The sequence below is a fragment of the Miscanthus floridulus genome, chromosome 13 (assembly GCF_019320115.1).
Source record: "Miscanthus floridulus cultivar M001 chromosome 13, ASM1932011v1, whole genome shotgun sequence".
Lineage (NCBI taxonomy): Eukaryota > Viridiplantae > Streptophyta > Magnoliopsida > Poales > Poaceae > Miscanthus > Miscanthus floridulus.
In genome coordinates this window covers 68812625-68829501 of record NC_089592.1, presented here as the reverse complement: position 1 = coordinate 68829501, position 16877 = coordinate 68812625, and the positions used below count along the sequence as shown (strand labels likewise).

At 42.9% G+C, this 16877-nt stretch overlaps 1 protein-coding gene across 1 annotated transcript; it reads right to left on the bottom strand.

Moving 5' to 3' along the window:
* Positions 1 to 10473: 10473 nt before the first annotated feature.
* On the bottom strand, positions 10474 to 16230 carry LOC136499970 (receptor-like protein 8). Its single transcript, XM_066495440.1, is given in 6 exon segments — positions 10474 to 10593; positions 10629 to 11035; positions 11038 to 12528; positions 12599 to 12751; positions 12849 to 12966; positions 16159 to 16230. Coding segments are annotated over 6 exon segments (2361 nt in total).
* Between the last annotated feature and the right edge of the window lie 647 nt (positions 16231 to 16877).

Genomic DNA, 16877 nt, shown 5'->3' with positions numbered 1-16877 from the left:
CTAGTTACTAATGGTGCTAAGGATGGTATATTGGTGCACTCCGATTGGTATCATGATTCAAATGTCCATCTCTTATATCTTAGCATCATTTGGTAGACATTGCCTTCCCATATTTTAAATCCATGCATATGTGCAAGTTTCAATCCAAACTCTTAGCACATATGTAGGGGGGAGCTAATACTACCATTTGGGGTTCATGAAACTTGTCCATATCCTTTTACACATGATAAATATGCTTAGGCAAGCAACATGGATTTAATTGAATTTCAATTCATATCTTTGTGAAACGGTTGACATCAATTACCAAAAAGGGGGAGATTGAAAGCTCTAGTTTTGTTTTTGAGAATTGATGAAACCCTAAGTGCTAACCTAGTTTATCAAAGTGATCATGAGATAGATAGCACTATTCTAAGTGGTGGAGCAATGGTGAAGATCATGATGATGGTGTGACCATGGTGATGATCAACTGCTTGGACTTAGAAAAGAAAGAGAAAAAGAAAAAGCTCAAGGTAAAGGTGAAACTTTATAGGAGCATTTTGGTTTGGTGATTGAGATACTTAGCGAGTATGATCACATTTAGGATCGATAGTCGTACTATTAAGAGGAGTGAAACTCGTATTGAAATGCGGTTATCAAAGTGCCACTAGATGTTCTAACTCTTTGCATATGCATTTAGATTTTAGTGAGTGCGAACACCCTTGAAAATATTTGTGAAAATATGCTAACACTCATGCACAAGGTGATACACTTGGTGGTCAGTATATTTGAGCAAGGGTGGTGAAATTTGGGAAGTCGAGGAGGTCACTGTGCTGACCGGACGCAGGACCGGACACTGGACCTGCGCGTCCGGTCAGTAGTGGAGCAGTGGTGCAATCTCAACCTAGTTGACCGGACGCTAGCACGAGGAGGTGATCAGACGTGTAGCCTCTGGGTCCGGTCAACGACGATGTGTGGTCTCACACCCTAAAATTTCTGATTTTGGGTTGTGCATAGACAACACTAAATAAAATGAATTATTTTAATATTTGGATAAAATGTACCAAGTTTAGTTTGAGCTAGCGCAAATTCAGTTATAAGAAAAATGTGAATTTTCAAAGTTTTCTAATTTTGATGGGCGTTTGGATGATGTGATGTTTGCTTGTTGCTTCTTTGTGTGTTGAGAGTGAGCAAAGTCTTTAAAATATATTAGTAGATCGATTTTCCTTCTCTAGCACGCCTTTATCTTTTTGTACAATTAAATTCTTTGTTTCTTGGCTCAAGTTTTTGTTGAGAGCTTTCTAAAATCTTTTCTTTGTAACACAAATGACTCCTTTCAGTTCCTCATCCGTCAATCAATCTCTACAAACTTCTCGAAAAAATTTTCAGCTTTTTCTAGAACTTGTTCCTACTTGTCTGTGAGCATAATTTAATTTTTAGTTGCTCTAAATTATCTTATTATGGGCTCCAAATACTTTATTTGGGTTCCTCATGTTTCATAATATCTCTAGGAATTTTCTTCGAATTTTCAGAGCTTTTGGAGTATTTTTCGCGTCTTAAATAATAATTCTAGAGTTTCTTGGAATTATTTTATCCAAGAAATTAATTAATTCCGAAAATAATAAATCTCTTATTTTTCCTGACGCTCAAAGGCCATGTGCAATAATCCTAATAAATCCTAAAGGCCATGCATTTATTTACTAATGGGCTTTAATGATTATTTAGGCCTATTAGTAAATGTGGAGGGTGCAACATCAATTACTACCATATTGTTAGTTGATGTAGATGTGGGGAGTTTTTCTCCCTATAAATATATGCCAACTCTTTGGACAAAGTACACCAAAACTACCGTAAGGAGAGCCTATAGTTTAAGAAATCCCTCGTGTAGTAAATTAGATTTTTCTCCTCCTTCTCTCGCCGTTGCCGCCGCGCTGCCCAACCACGTGGAGTTCCATCGTGGCCACCTTCCCCAATCTGGAGTTTGACTATGGCCATATCAAAGTTCCGTTAGCTTTCATCTGTTATTTTTCCTCTTTTCCTTTCTCGTTGCGCTTGATGATGCTTCGGTGTTTATTTTTCTCTTTTGTGCCGTGCTGCTCAGGTGCAGGCGCCGTTGCTAGCACTGTCGGGCAGGCCCTGCCAGCTGCCGCCTCGTGCAAGGGCGAGCGCGCGTGCGCGCTGTGAAAGGCCGCTGCCCAGCCCGGCCATCCTCTCCTTCATGCAACAAGTTGATCCCACCCCTACACAGCTATTGTTGCCATGGCCATGTGGTGGCTGTACGGGAGGCCAAAGGATGAAGACGAGGTAATTACGAAATGACCACCAGTTCATAATATCGTCATCGTATATTCGTTTTAAGTTCGTCTCGAGTCGTTCTAATTGTGTTAGATTCGTATCAATGTGATCTACATGCTAGTGTCGTCGTTTTTCATGTCAAGTGACTTTTATATATATGCTTAAATATTAATTTGGTTAATATGCATGCAACTAGTTTTTATAAATAAAAGCAACAAAATTATATACAATGCTCTTTTGTAAATAAGTTTTAACATGACTAGTTGCTAACATAAATATGTTTCTAAATTATAATATGTTTAGTCTAAACACACATATCAAATTTGATTAGATGTTCTCACATGTCAGTTTATATTTGCAAGTTAAAGTTGAATTGGCATAAATGATATCAAAATATTTATAAATAAAATATGGTTAGCTTCAACTTAGTTTTTAAGTATAAATATGATTTGTTTAATCTAAATTAATGCTACTCACATAGTTTTTCTTAATTAACATAAATCAAACTTATAGTCTTCTCTTTTCTTTTATAATATAAAACCCTATAGTCGTTTATTTACAACCGTAGTTTCGATTAGCGTGCTTTTCGTGTCTGTGTGTTCGTAGCGACATGTAGAACATCTTTAAAACCTTTTTACTTGCTGTTTCATATGTTTGGAGTACTATTCTGATTTAGTTCTATTGTTTGCTTCATGTATGATTGTATGGATGCTTGTGTGGTGTTCTATGATCATGTCCAGTCGGTGAGAAGTACATTGGTGACAAAGAAGAAGTTGGTGATCCAGAAGAAGTTGTTTACACCAAAATTTGAGAAGAAGAACGCGGGAACTCAAAAGCTCTCAAGATTGTGTCATCAAGGAATCGATTGCATAAGGATCGATATCAGCTGATTTAGATGTGGCACTAGAATTAGTTCTCTTCGGATGACGTCAGCAGATGATGACAATGAGCTACGGTTGGCGTCGGGAAAGACATGTCAGACTCTACAAAAAGGGAAAGATTAGGGTCCAAGTTATCTTAAATTAGGAACGTTTTGTCTCATACCAAAGGTTGTAATAAGTCATACTTGAATAGGATTCATGCTTAGGTTCTGGGTATAAATATTGGACCCCGACTATTGTAAAAAGAGGATCCAATCAATCAATACAAATTACTTTTTTTTGGCCCCATGCCAACCCTTAGGAGTAGGAGTAGTGTAGATCTCGGTGAGTTCTTCAACAAGCAGGGCTGCATCGGTCTATCCAACCTCTGACTTATCTGTAAGTATTGTCATAGCTTATACTTCTGTTTGTACGGCTGCATCGATTAAGTTTGACCTCCACTGTGAGCTCTAGTATAAGCTAGTTATCGATCCTTGTCTAGTTCAAGTACGGCTGCATCGGTTAAGTTCAACCTCCACTGCTTGAATTAGACCAAGGTCAAGTTATCGACTCTACCTAAGGGTGACATCCTTTGGGTAGATTCTTTAAGTTATCGATTTTACTAATGTTCTTATTGTCATCACTTTCAGCAATATCAACTTGCCCAATTGAGATCGATCTAGATCCGCTTCACATCCTTTTAGTTTGTCATTTACTTTGTTACAATACGGTGTTTTCTTACTTTAAACGATGGATTATGTTTCATCAACTGTTCTACTTCGATCTTGGTCATGCATAGTATGCGGCCAAGGCATGTTTGATCTTGAGAAGGTTTACTAGCTAGTTGAATCTAGTCTATAGCTCGCTACTATGGATGTATCGATTCGGTCGACCCTACTGTTAGTACTTTAGATCAGAGGATGTTAGCTGCTAGATTTGCTTTCGATCAGGCATGACCTTGGTTGTTTACTATGCCTGCATCGGCTAAATAGCCAATCGCCTGCACTTTAACGCTAATAGTGTGTTTTCATGATCCTGTTAAATATGAGTAGATATGTTTTCTTTAAAGATTTAATCTGTTATCTTTATTATGGCTGCCATCAATCCAGTCGAACCCCACTATTAAAGATGATAGGTTAGATTTGAGGAGTTGGTGGGTCTGCTCGTATTGAATAGTCGATTGTTCACATGCTATGATCCTTTTTCTACCTGAATCGGCTCTTTTAGCCGATTTTCCTATGCTTTCATAGATATGACACGCTTTCATGAACTTGTTGAAGTATGGTCAGTTCTACATGTTTTCTGGCTCTAGACTATCATCATCATCATAGCTGCATCAATCCGGTCGAACCTCACTGGTGACAGTGATGGATTAGATCTAGATGGTTCATGGGTCTGTCAGTTGATTGTTTGTGTGGCGTATCCCCTTTTCACCAAATTCATTGGCTCTATACCATGTATTGATCGAATCTGATTTAGCTAGTGATGTATCTCTGACACATACATGTTAATAGCTTAAGGGAAAGAACCATTAGAACTGGGTACATCGCAGTCATCATTATAAAATCAATCACAAACCGTGAGTATTACAGTCCTTAACAACCTATTTTCTTCTCGTATTGGTTAGCCCACTGAATCACCGGCACGGGTGAGTCGACCACTCACCTGCATTGCCGATCACGACTAACGCTGTCCGACCACACACCATTACTAGAGGTAGGACAACGATAGTTCATGGTCGGCATCACTAGTGTGTGCTCAGCAACACTTGTGAGTGGTCGACTATTCTTTGTACTAGTGGGCTAACGCTGGCTGCTCCTGAAGCAGCACCCTTGGAACTATCTAGGCAAGGCCGTCATGTTCCACCTTAAATTACTGATAAAATTTCCCTCCTTATCAATTGCAGGTTAAATTGACTAGCACGCCCTCAGGAGGAATTCCCAGGGTCGACTGGTCCTGCGTTGAAGCTAAGCGGATCTCCAGCCTTGCTCTGTCAAGTAGATCCTTCTGGCTTCCTATGTGTTGACATTTTTATGTCGACAGAAGTCCTTTGGAGGTTACAATTCAGTAGAAGAAGATCAGAGTTTTAAGGCAAGTATAGCATGGGATCTTCCTTGTTGTCCTATTCACTTTAATAATTTAATTATATGCATGTGTCTACCTTGATTACCACTAAGGATTTTCTAATATTTTGTTACCGTGTATGTTGATTCCTATGGGATATGCGTTGGGTAGTATGATTCTAGTGCTCAACCAAAGCCATGATCTTGTAACTTGACTAATGGTATATGCAATAAACACTAAAAGATGCTTTTTAGCAACATGGAACAAGGAGGCTAGAGTATTGGGTTGTTTTATAGTGCTCTAGATTCCTCTCCCTAAGGACTTATCTGTAAGTGATCATCCAGGACTTGCAGTACAACTATGAGGGCTACATGGCTCTGGCTTTAGTCAAGTATGAGGATATTTTCTAGTTTGTTAGTGGTTACCTTTATGGTGTAAGAGGGGCTCCGATAGGTATGACCTTTGCCTGCCAGGTTGAATGCATTTTGGTTTCCTGACCTTTTGTTAGTCACTCCTTAGAGGGAAGTTCATGCTTATTGATGGGGAAACCCTAGCTATCCTAACTTGTTAGATGAACCTTTGAAAGGATTTATAGTGAACCCTACCGACCTTCCTTGGTAGTTGGTCAAGAAGCTGATCACCTCAGATGAAAGGGTAAATCATGACTCATAGTGAAAGTGTACAACCTCTGTAGAGTGTAAAACTGTTATAACAGCCATGCTCACGGTCACGAGTGACCTTGGAACCCTTACGGAATAGATGATGGACACTGATGATAAAGATGATAAAGATGCTCACTAATGATTACTATTTATACTATTCATTATTCATGTTTACCTGATCATGTGTTTATATGGGCTTGTGATAAACTTGTTACTACCCAATTGCTAAAAGATGACTCATTAAAAGCTAATCGCAGTTAAACCAGTATCAGCCTTTTGAGCCTCATAAACCCATGATATATTTGTTGAGTATGACATGTACTTACGCTTTCTTTACTTTTAAAATCTTTAAAAAATCCTAGATGGGTATCAGATTACTAGAGTTCGGAGGAATTAGGCTTGTGATCAACCAGTCAGTTGTCCCTGTGGAATTGGAGTCTTTAGCCGAAGATCGAAGTTGTCTTTCCGCTGTTTGTTGTTTAAGGTTATATCTTTTATAATAACTACGTTATATATTGAGCATTGTCTTTCAATATTACTTTTATTTGTAGCTATATATGAGATTTAACTTCCTAGGCTCACATATGGTGCGTATCTGGTTTTGTTCTTAAAACCGGGTGCTACATATGGTGATGTGGCAGCAAAACTATTGGCGTGCAGTGGCAGTGAGGACCGGACTCAGCCCTGAGTCCGGTTATGCTCCCACGAACACGTCCGATCGAGAAAGTGTGGCTCTAGATGCTCTCTGGAAGTTACCGGACTCCACGTTGATGGAGCGTCCGGTCATTCCATCGGCACGTCAGGTCGCTAGGTTGGCACCTCGGGCGAGGGCGCGAGCGGATGCTGGGCGGCTATGTCTGATCTCGGCATGGTGCGTCCGGCCGTTCTTTAACACGCGCAAGGAAGCGAGTTGTCCGTTGAAATCATACGCGCGAGGTTGAACGCAGGGGACACGTGATGGTGATCGGTGACTGGACGCTGGGGCTGGTGCACTCGGTTGATCTGACCGGCGCGTCCGGTCACTCCACAACAGGCTACAGTGAGAGCCCAACGACTCTATTTCATGGGGGCTTTTATTTAAGCCCCATGGCCGGCTGAAGCTCACTCTCTTGGCTATTTGCATTGACATAGCAACCTTGTGAGCTTAGTCGATGCCCTCCCATTCATCTACATTATTGATTCATCATCTTTGTGAGATTGGAAGTGAATCCAAGTGCATTGCTTGAGTAATTGCATCTAGGGGCACTTGTTGTTCGTGTTTTGCAACGATATTCGCTTGTTACTCTTGGGGGTTTCCGCCACCTAGACTCCATGGAGCAGCGAGGATCGTCGCGCAGAGGTTGGTGATTGTCTCCGGCTCCAATCGTAGTAATTGTGAGGGGTTCTTGACTTTTCCCGGCAGAGAGCTAAAATATACTCTAGTGGATTGCTCGTGGCTTGTGTAATCCTCATCTTGTGTTGGTTGTGCGGCACCGATTGCGGGTTTGGTGTGTGATGCCAATTAGCGCGTGAACCTCCAAGTGAGTGAATCGCCACAACGAGGACTAGCTTGCCGGCAAGCAAGTGAATCTCGGTAAAAAAATCTTGTGTCATCTTGTTCGATAATTTCTTGGTTATCTTGAGATTGATTGATTGGCTCAATCTTGTAATTGGCTCAATTCATCGACACGGCAGTATAATCATCATCACCCTCTCTTGTACACTTACATTTTTAGTGTAGCTTCGCTCTTTAGTGTAGCTTCGCTCTTTTGAGAGCAAGCTTATGTCAGATCTAGTGGTTAGTGTGTCTCTTTAGTTAGCCGTTGAGAGCATACTAACTTAGTGTAGTGACTTAGCCTTTGTGTGCTTAGAAATCATAGTCATTAGAATTGTGGTAGGTGGCTTGCTTTTTTAGTAGGCTAGCGCAATACTCATTTCGCCGTTTAAATGTCTAACATCTGTGCTAAGTATTGTTGTAGAAATTTTTAATAGGCTATTTACTCCCATCTAGCCTTTAGGACCTTTTAGACATGCGCACGCATGGGATTTTAGCTTAGGCCATTCTTAATATGAGTTTCATGAGAGTTTCATGCGCATTAAATAAGCTGATGTGATATAGTTTAAATGAAAAGAGAAATAAAAATAGTTTTATAGAGATAAAACTTATTTACACTATTTTTAATAATATAGAGTTTTGGAAACAGAGCCATCAAACCTATTGAGACTGATCTTGTACGAGCACGAGTCGTTATAGGACAGCGAGAGACGTGAGAATCCGTGGGAAGTAAAGAAAATGAAAAGAAGAATTTGTTATAGTTAGCATGCTGATAGAATCAGTTGGGCCAAGAGTCCACCGTTCGTTGGGCTGCCGACAGTTTTCACCGTGGAAGCCACCTAGACTAACCTTCGCAGGTTGACATTGTTGTTTGTTGGTTAAAGCCCGGTCAAGAAGAGAATGTGCCTGTTGCCAAGGTCCATGCCAAGGAAAGTTTTCTGTGACGAAACAGTAAAAAAAATCATCATAGTACAGTTTTTTTCCCTAAAAAATTGGACAAACCGTCTTCCTCAGCTCTTAAAATCATTTAAGTTACTTCCCTGCTGTCAGGTTAGAATTGATTTTCAGGATGGTTTTACCATTTTTTTAATTTTAATTTTTTTAGAAAACACTTAATAAGGTTTTGAAACCATGAAAATGTGATCTAAGTATCCAAAATTTTGAGAAAATCCTAGAGATAGATCGAGACATGAGAAAGCAAAAAAGATATCTAGGAATGATGAAAATATGTCGAGAAGCTTGTAGAAAATAGATTTAGCTCCAAAAAAGGGAATAAAATATCAATAAAAAACTAGAAAAATGCCCAAAACATTCTATAATCAATGTTTAAGGTTATTTTAAAAACATCCCACAACAAAAACATGAGATGCAACCATCATGAAGGCAACATACGTTAGTGTTGAATGCATTTTTGCGTGGGTTTGTAACCGCGACCAGTAATTAGCGGTCGATTAGTGGGTGATGTGTGGGAATTCGGTGGTTAACACTCAAGGCACAAATGGGTTTTTATCCCGGTTTGGGCTTCAGAGCCCTACATTTAGCAAGCGAGTTCTTACAAAGAGAGAGAGGGGGTAGAAGAGTGCTAAGCTAGTTTTGATCTAGGGTTCATTGTCCCCTTCTCAAGAGGTCCCTGCCCTGCCTTATATCGCAGAGGGCAAGGAGAGTACAAGGATTTCAATCCCGTAGTTTCCTTGGCTGCTACCAAGGATGCTTTAGGGTTTCTCCTTCCTAGTCTTGGGGTCGTTGGGGTGTCCAACGTTTCCTCCTTCGTGGTCACGGTCGACAGTGCTTGAACCGTCTCTAACAGCGCCTGTAGAGATCCGGATCAGGCCATCAGAGCTATATGTTGCCGTTGTACCCTCCCGGTCCGACTCCGCTTAGCGTCCATTGTACGCCAACGAGAGAGAAGCCATCCTAGGAGAGATTGACATTGGGTCCTGCTCCTCCATTTCTTCCTTGGTGTAGAGAGGCCACATGTTCCCCTTGTTGTGTTGTGTCACACCCTTGGGCATAATCCCTTGCCCGGAATGGCCGATAACGCCTCGCGGGAGCAAGGGGACATCACTATGCAAGGTTCGCAGGCGCCGCGACTCTGCTATAGTTGTAGGTAGTGCTGCATGGTGTAGTCTATAAGTATTGGTTGTATGTTGTATGGTTTTCGGACCCAAATTCCCTTAGTCAATTCTTTTCTTATTAATATATGTCCGAACAATATGTTCTCAGACCTTTTAAAAAACAATGTTGTACATCATCTTGAGCTTTGGCTAGTTGAGGTGGAGAAATGGGTGGAGTTTGACATACTACTTGTACTTTTTATATAATTGCTTCTTGTGCGCTAAGGATGTAAACTTACACCCAAATGTTAGGACTATTAAGATCCCCTTGTTTTCTTTTGCACAAAGTTCATTGGAGCTAAAGCTAACTATGCCATGCATACTTCTAGCAGTATGCAGAATTCCCAGACTTGTAGATATGTTGAGAATGGTAGGTGGTATCGTTTGGACTCAAGGTTGCCCGCAGAATGGAGTTCACCAAGCTTCGCTACAACACTTAGAATCTTCGGGGATTCCTTTTTTGATTTATTCAAAAAGAGACTATACTCAAAACAAGTGTATAGTCATATTTTTGTATTTTAAATGTTTGTATAGAGTTGTAATCAATTGAAAAATGGTTACCCGTGATAGCTGAGTTATCCTAGACTATCACAGATGGGCAAAATGGTCGGTTCCATCTGAAAATTCTGATTTGTTTTGGTCCATATATATGACAAATTGATGAATCCGGTTGCACATTTTGCAAGTTGTTAGACCAAAGTGATAAGAGGATATAAAGTTGTTGTACGGTACGTGCAATTAATTTTTTGATATTATTAATATGGAACAAATAAGACTATAAACCAGATCCGAAAAGGTTAAAGGAAAAAGGGGAAGCACGGCACACGTACTGCGGCGGCCTCTGGTTTCATAATATATACCGAGGTTACACATGATGGACATCCTGATATACTTTGTAGGAGATAAGTCTAGAAAATATCTAAGTAACACTGACTTACTCCTATCTCTGAAGAAGCTGAAGACACGGATTACTGTTGTAGAATTACAGGTAACAATATTGAAACAGTGGCAAAGAACGCCAACACAAATGATGTTGCGCTCATCGTGTAAAGCACCGGATTCCCCTGATAAGATGCGCCCACATCTTCCTCTTTTACCAGGCTGGAATTGGACTATTGGAGACGCACAACCCCCCCTTGGATAAATTGTGAAGGTTGATGTTGCCAATGTAACTCTCCGTGCTGAATGTGCTAAACTGACCTGACCATGGCATGCATCCTGACAAGTTGTTGTACGACACTGAGAATACCTCCAGTGACCACAACTGAGTTAACTCCCATGGTATTTCTCCATTCAAACCATTGTGGGACAAGTCCAGGCTTTCAATTGCACTCATGTTTGCAAAGGTGGCTGGGATTTGTCCGGTAAAAAAATTGTTTGACAAATTCAGGGACTTGATGTTACTCAAGTTTCCTATCTCTAAAGGAATCTCTCCTGATAGCATGTTTGCAGATAGGTCAATGCCAAACATCCGATCGAGAAAACTTGAACTGTATACACGAACACTCCCTTTAGTAGAGAATGTGTAAGCATAAATGATGGATCATCTATGTTAGCCAACTCGTCTACATTGGCAATTGAGTCGTAGATTGAGAACAGAGCTTGTGTGTCGTATGGACCACGTCCAAATGAAATGTCACCAATACATGGTGGCAATGAACCCAATAGTTTGTTGTTTGAGAAGTCAATTATATTCAAATGTCGGAGATGACAAAGATTTGCAGAAATCCAGCCCTCAAACCTATTTCCACCTAACAAAAGTAACTTTATCCAATGAAGAGACGGTACCCAGTCAAGATCTCCGACGTACTGATTATATCTTAGATCCAGAGCTGCAATATAGGAGCTATTGAGAAAATAAGTCGGGTAAACTGAGAGCGAGTTCCGAGACAAGATCAGAAAAGTAAGTGGTAATGTGCCGATACAGTTTGGTGTAGACCCTGAGAAGTTGTTCTCTGACATATCCAGAAGCTGCATATTAGTTAATTTGCAAATAGCATGGTCAATTTCACCAGTTAATCTATTGCTAGCAACATTCAAAACTTGCAATGAAGAAAGGTGCCAAAATGAAGCATTGAGTTGCCCTGACAATTTGTTATGATGCAGATCAAGAACATTTAGATTACCCGACAGATTGCTAGAGAGAGTTCCTTCGAAATTATTGCTGTCAAGATACATTGCCCTTCCAATAGACAAATTGCTAGCCCCTCCAAATATCAGACCCCCAAGATTATTGCTGGACAGTTTCAGTACTTGTGGCGGATAGTTGGTGAATAAGCAACTTGGCACTTTTCCTGAAAGTTTGTTGCTCGACAGGTCTAGAATCTCCATCCTGTCACATAGTGATGGTGGTATACTTCCATTAATGAAGTTATGAGAAGCATCTAAAACAACTAGACCCGGAAACACTAAGCTGATATTGGTTGGCAGCTGTCCACTGAAACAGTTCAAAGATATATTGATGACTCGGAGTACAGATTTATGCTGCCACATTGAACCCAATGATCCAACAAGTGAGTTTCTTGCAATATTCAGATAAGTTAACGTTGCTTTATCTGTAAAGATCCAATTGGGGATGCTTCCTGACAAGTTGTTGTTAGACAAATCAAGAATTTCCAGATGATGCTGTGTGGCAAGGAAATTTGGTCCTGTAATGATGGTGTTGTCAAGGCCACACCCAGATAACATGAGTACTCTTAGTTGAAATAGAGGCACTTGTCCATGGAACTTCACATCAATAGCCAAATTGGGGTTTCGGCTCAAGCTTACTGTGTTGAGCATAGTGCAGCTTCTTAGCCAGAAGAAATCAAACGTCCCATTTAGATAATTATCTGATAACTTGAGAGTCTGAAGTGACGAAGACATATTTGAAGCTGAAGTTATAGGTATGTGTCCTTGAAGGAGGCTTCTTGAAAGATCCAAGTATTCAAGTAGTGGGAGCTCAAATAAGGATCCTGGGATGCTTCCATTCAATTGATTGGATCTTAAATGCAGTTGTCTCAAGTTCTTCAAGTTTCTGAAATCTAGCATCATTTATGCATACCGTTAAATAAGTACAAACAGCAGAAAGGTGAAGTCATAGTGCTACTATACCTGTATCCTGAAGAGCACCACTCATGCTGTTTCTGTCAAGATTTATGACTTCAAGAGAAACTAACTTGCCGAGATATCTGAAGACATCAACACTCCCCATCAAATTGTTGTCACTGAGGTTGAGATAGCGAAGCTTAGTTAACCCTTGAAGCCCTGAGGAATTTCGGCATAAATTAATTATAAATATGCTGATTTGGTAAAATCACTCGAAGAGAAGAAAAAAATAGTTACATGGACAAGAGGTGGTTACCATCAAAACTTTGTAAACAAGCCTGATTGTAAGACAAATCCAGCAGATGGAGCTCATTAAATACGGAAAAAATCGCCATGTTCAGATTCCAACATCCACCGCCGGTGGTTGAGTTCACCTTGATTTTGGAAAAGTTGAGATCTAACACTCTTGTGCTGTTGTTGCATCGGACTCTTTCCCATGAGCAGCAATTCTCTCCTCAAGGATGCAGCCACATATCATGCAGAACATGGACGCCAATATGATGTATAGAACCCAGAGCATGGTTCTTAAAGGAGGGCAGCAGGTTATCCTCATCGGAGGGCGAGTGGAAGTATCAGTTGATCTATGATAGTGAGACTGAAAGGTTATTAGTTTCCCTTGCCCATTTAATTAGCCACGTGGTGACAAGAGTGAGGTTGGTATTTGAACACTTGTTTAGCCACGTGGTGACAAGAGTGAGAGGTTGGTATTACGCACTTCAGGACTTGGGGTTTCATGCATGTGTTTCAAACTTTCAATTCTCTTTTTTGAACGGAAGATTATAGGAAAAAAAGCATAGGTTTAATAAAGTATCAACGTCCTAAAAATTCTTAAAGATATAAGATACATCTTGGCGATCAATTCGATACACTCTAATCTATATCGACAATAATGCAGTGGTCTCTAATTTTCTACTTATTAACCACTGTGTTGGAGTTGTTCGCCCCTCACAAATGAAAATTTATTAATAGCTCTGTCATACATAACTTTTGCATTTCTTGTTGTTCTGATTCTTCAACAATGACGCTGAAACTATACAATAATGTAAACGCTTTATGCGGTCACGTGGAAGTTTCTTCCATTTTCTAAAAAATATATCTAGATGCGGTACAAGGGGAACTATAAATGGAGAAGAAAATGTATACATAGTAATTAATAACTAAGATCTATTGTAGCGGAGACGAATTGAGTGAAACCTGACTTTCCGAAAGGAGAGACCCCCGCGTCGTCTCTCTAGCCGACTCGGGGGGGGGGGGGGGGGGTGTGGCAACCGTTGCCGCCGCCGTAGGCCCCTTGGGGCCGCCCATCCGGCCGCCGTCGCCGCTCCTCTGGCGTGTGGTGGCGGCGGCCCACATTTGCACTGCTAAAAAAGGCAGCCGCCGCAGCCTCCTCGCCCCTCTCACCTCCTCCCGTCGCCATCCCCGTGCTTCCCTTCTACCGGCGACTCTGCTTGGCTGGTGATGTTCCTTCTCGCCGGATCTGGCTTGTGGCGGGCCTTTGCCGGCTGGATCTGGCGGCCCCGCGCGCGCTCTGCCAACGGCAACCGAGGCTAGCCAGCGGAGGCCTAGGACCGGACGGCCGGGGCCAGTGGCGGCCGGATCGGGTGGAAGGGAGGCCAAGCGGCCGCGTACTGCACGCTTTCAGCCTGCGGCACCCGACAGCTTGTTGGACCGGTCGGCGCAGCTCTCCCCTGGCCCTAGCCCTACATCTGCCGGCCTTCGGCAGGCATGGGAAGGCGCGTCCCCGAGCCCCCTCCTCGTTCCCAGCTAGGCCGGCGGGCTTCTGTGCGTATGGTCCTGCTCGGTTTCACCGCCCCCCTCGGTCAGTTTTGGTGGTGATGCTCTGTTAGCCAGTGCCTCTACTTCTTGTGCGTGTGCAAGGCCCTAGGCACGCGTGGTTTGGCCGTGGGCTTGCTGGCGGTGAGGCTACGTGACCATGGTGTCCTTGCACCGGATCTGGCGACCTTGAGTCCAGATCTGGTGGAACCGCTGCTGTCCACTCGTCCCTGGGGCACAGATGGTGCTCTGGCAGCAGTTTCTTCTAAACATGCGTGTGTGCAGGCACCCTCCCCCTGTGCTTCCCGTCGGGGAGGGTAGAGCGCTATCTCAGCAAAACGGCGGTGGTGCCATACATGTCCCTGCAGCGGCGGGGATAGCATGGTGGCAGCGTCGGGGCGTCAGCTCCGGAGCCAGATGACCCAACAATGCCATTTGTTGCCTCATATGCGAGAGCTCTTGTGAAGGTTCTGCGTGAAAGCTTATGGCTAAGGGTACGACCCGGATACCCATGGCAGACCATATGGGCTGCACCCTTAGGAGCAGACCAGCCTATAAGATGAAGCCTTGCAGGGCACGACGTTGCTCGGCGTCTCCCGCAAGACACTGGGAAGATATCCTAAAGATACTATGAGATCTGTTAGGATACGTATGATCCCATGATTCATGTAATCTGTTATTACTTTCCAGTTATCTCTCAGATCTAACCGACTTGTAACCCTACCTCCCGGACTATATAAGGCGGGCAGAGACCCCCTCCGAACTCACGCAATATCATACGATAGCCAATACAATCCAACAGACCACAGGAGTAGGTATTATGTCATACTGACGGTCTGAACCTGTCTAACTCGTGTGTCTCTGTTGCCTTCTTGTTCTTGATTACACGTCTCTCTGTCGATCAATCTACCTTCGTGGGATACCCTTTGGAGGACTACCGACGATATTCTATCGACAGTTGGCGCGCCAGGTAGGGGTTGTGCGTGCTGATCTCTGGCGAACCAGATGGAAATTTCTTTACCAACGACGTCGTTCGTGGTGGCTCGGATCATCATGGCGGTGGCGTTCGGCTGCAGCCAGCGGCGGATGTGACACATGGTGTTCACGGCATCCCTCTGCTCCTACATCCAACGCTGCGACGGGTTCCGGCTCAGTATCCACCGCGTCCTCACCTGGAGATTGCAGCATCCGGCACGGGGCGGTATGCATCATCACGTGGTACGCCACCAACCGATGATTCCAGAATCATCCATCCAGTAAACAAAGGAGCATTCAAAATCTTAAAGGCGTGCTAGCTAATTCCAGCTTGCATGCATGGGTTCATGATCTACGTCATCATGCAAGCTAACTATAGCTTTCACAAGCAAGCAAGGCCAAGGCGTATATGGGTATATACACGCATGAACAGGTCATCCGAACCACGTCCGACTACTAGACCCTGCTAAATCTGTCTTTGACGATTGGGTTCGACTCCAACTCAGACACGACGGGGGCTTCGGCTTCCGCGCTGATTGCCTCTGCTACGACAAGAGTCCGACGTCTTCACGACATGACCCAATCCGGCATGCAAGCAATCAAGAGTCGTTGTATGTATTCATGCATGTACTCAGCATTAAGGCCATGGATTTATCTACTCCAACGACGACTATGAAGGCAACGCACGCATCAAGCACGCTTCAGCCATGCCCCGTCTACTCCGACATACAACATCGTTTCTCTGACCAGTCAATGATCTCCTCGAATCTCCTAAGGCTGATCACTAATATAAGGACGACATCGTCCGGACTACTTACTCCGACCACCTGCTGCGTCACAATGATGATCGTCGTGAAGAACGGCGCCGTGACAACCGCGACCGCCGCCATGACGACAGTTCGGAAAGCTCGAGGGCCGGGCAATTTCATCAACGCCGACCAGATAACGTCATATGTCGCCGACCAGACGTTCTGTCTAAAGCTAAGTCACGCTTTAATATTTTTCTAAATATTCTTCCATCTCCATATATCGTCGTAATGTTTCTCCGAGCTATTTTCTCCATGTTTGCTCTCCAAACGATTTTCTTTCATGTATACTATCTTAAAAATGACATACAGCTAAGTCTAAGGCAAATCCTCGAACAGTTATGTTGATGCTCGGATGTCCCTAGAGATGGCCATGTCTCTGGCTCCTTCCTACACGTGCACGAGCGTCTGCCCTCTGCGTTATGGGTGGTCGGCAGCAGCTCCTTAACGACGCTTTGCTCTTCCTACACCCACACGGGCTCTGCGCTCCGCGTTATGGTTAACGGGCTAGCTAGGGCTGGAGACTCAGCTACACACTAACTGGTCGGGCGGTTTATATTAAATATAAATACATCTTCACACCAACTGATTGCTGAGCTGTATACGCTATTTCATCGCCATTGCAGATTTTTCTCTGAAGTTCATATATTTTTACATCATGTACTATCCGTTCTACATATTTGTATTGCAGGATCATCGTCCTAGTGATCGGACCACCTGTGATCGGACTT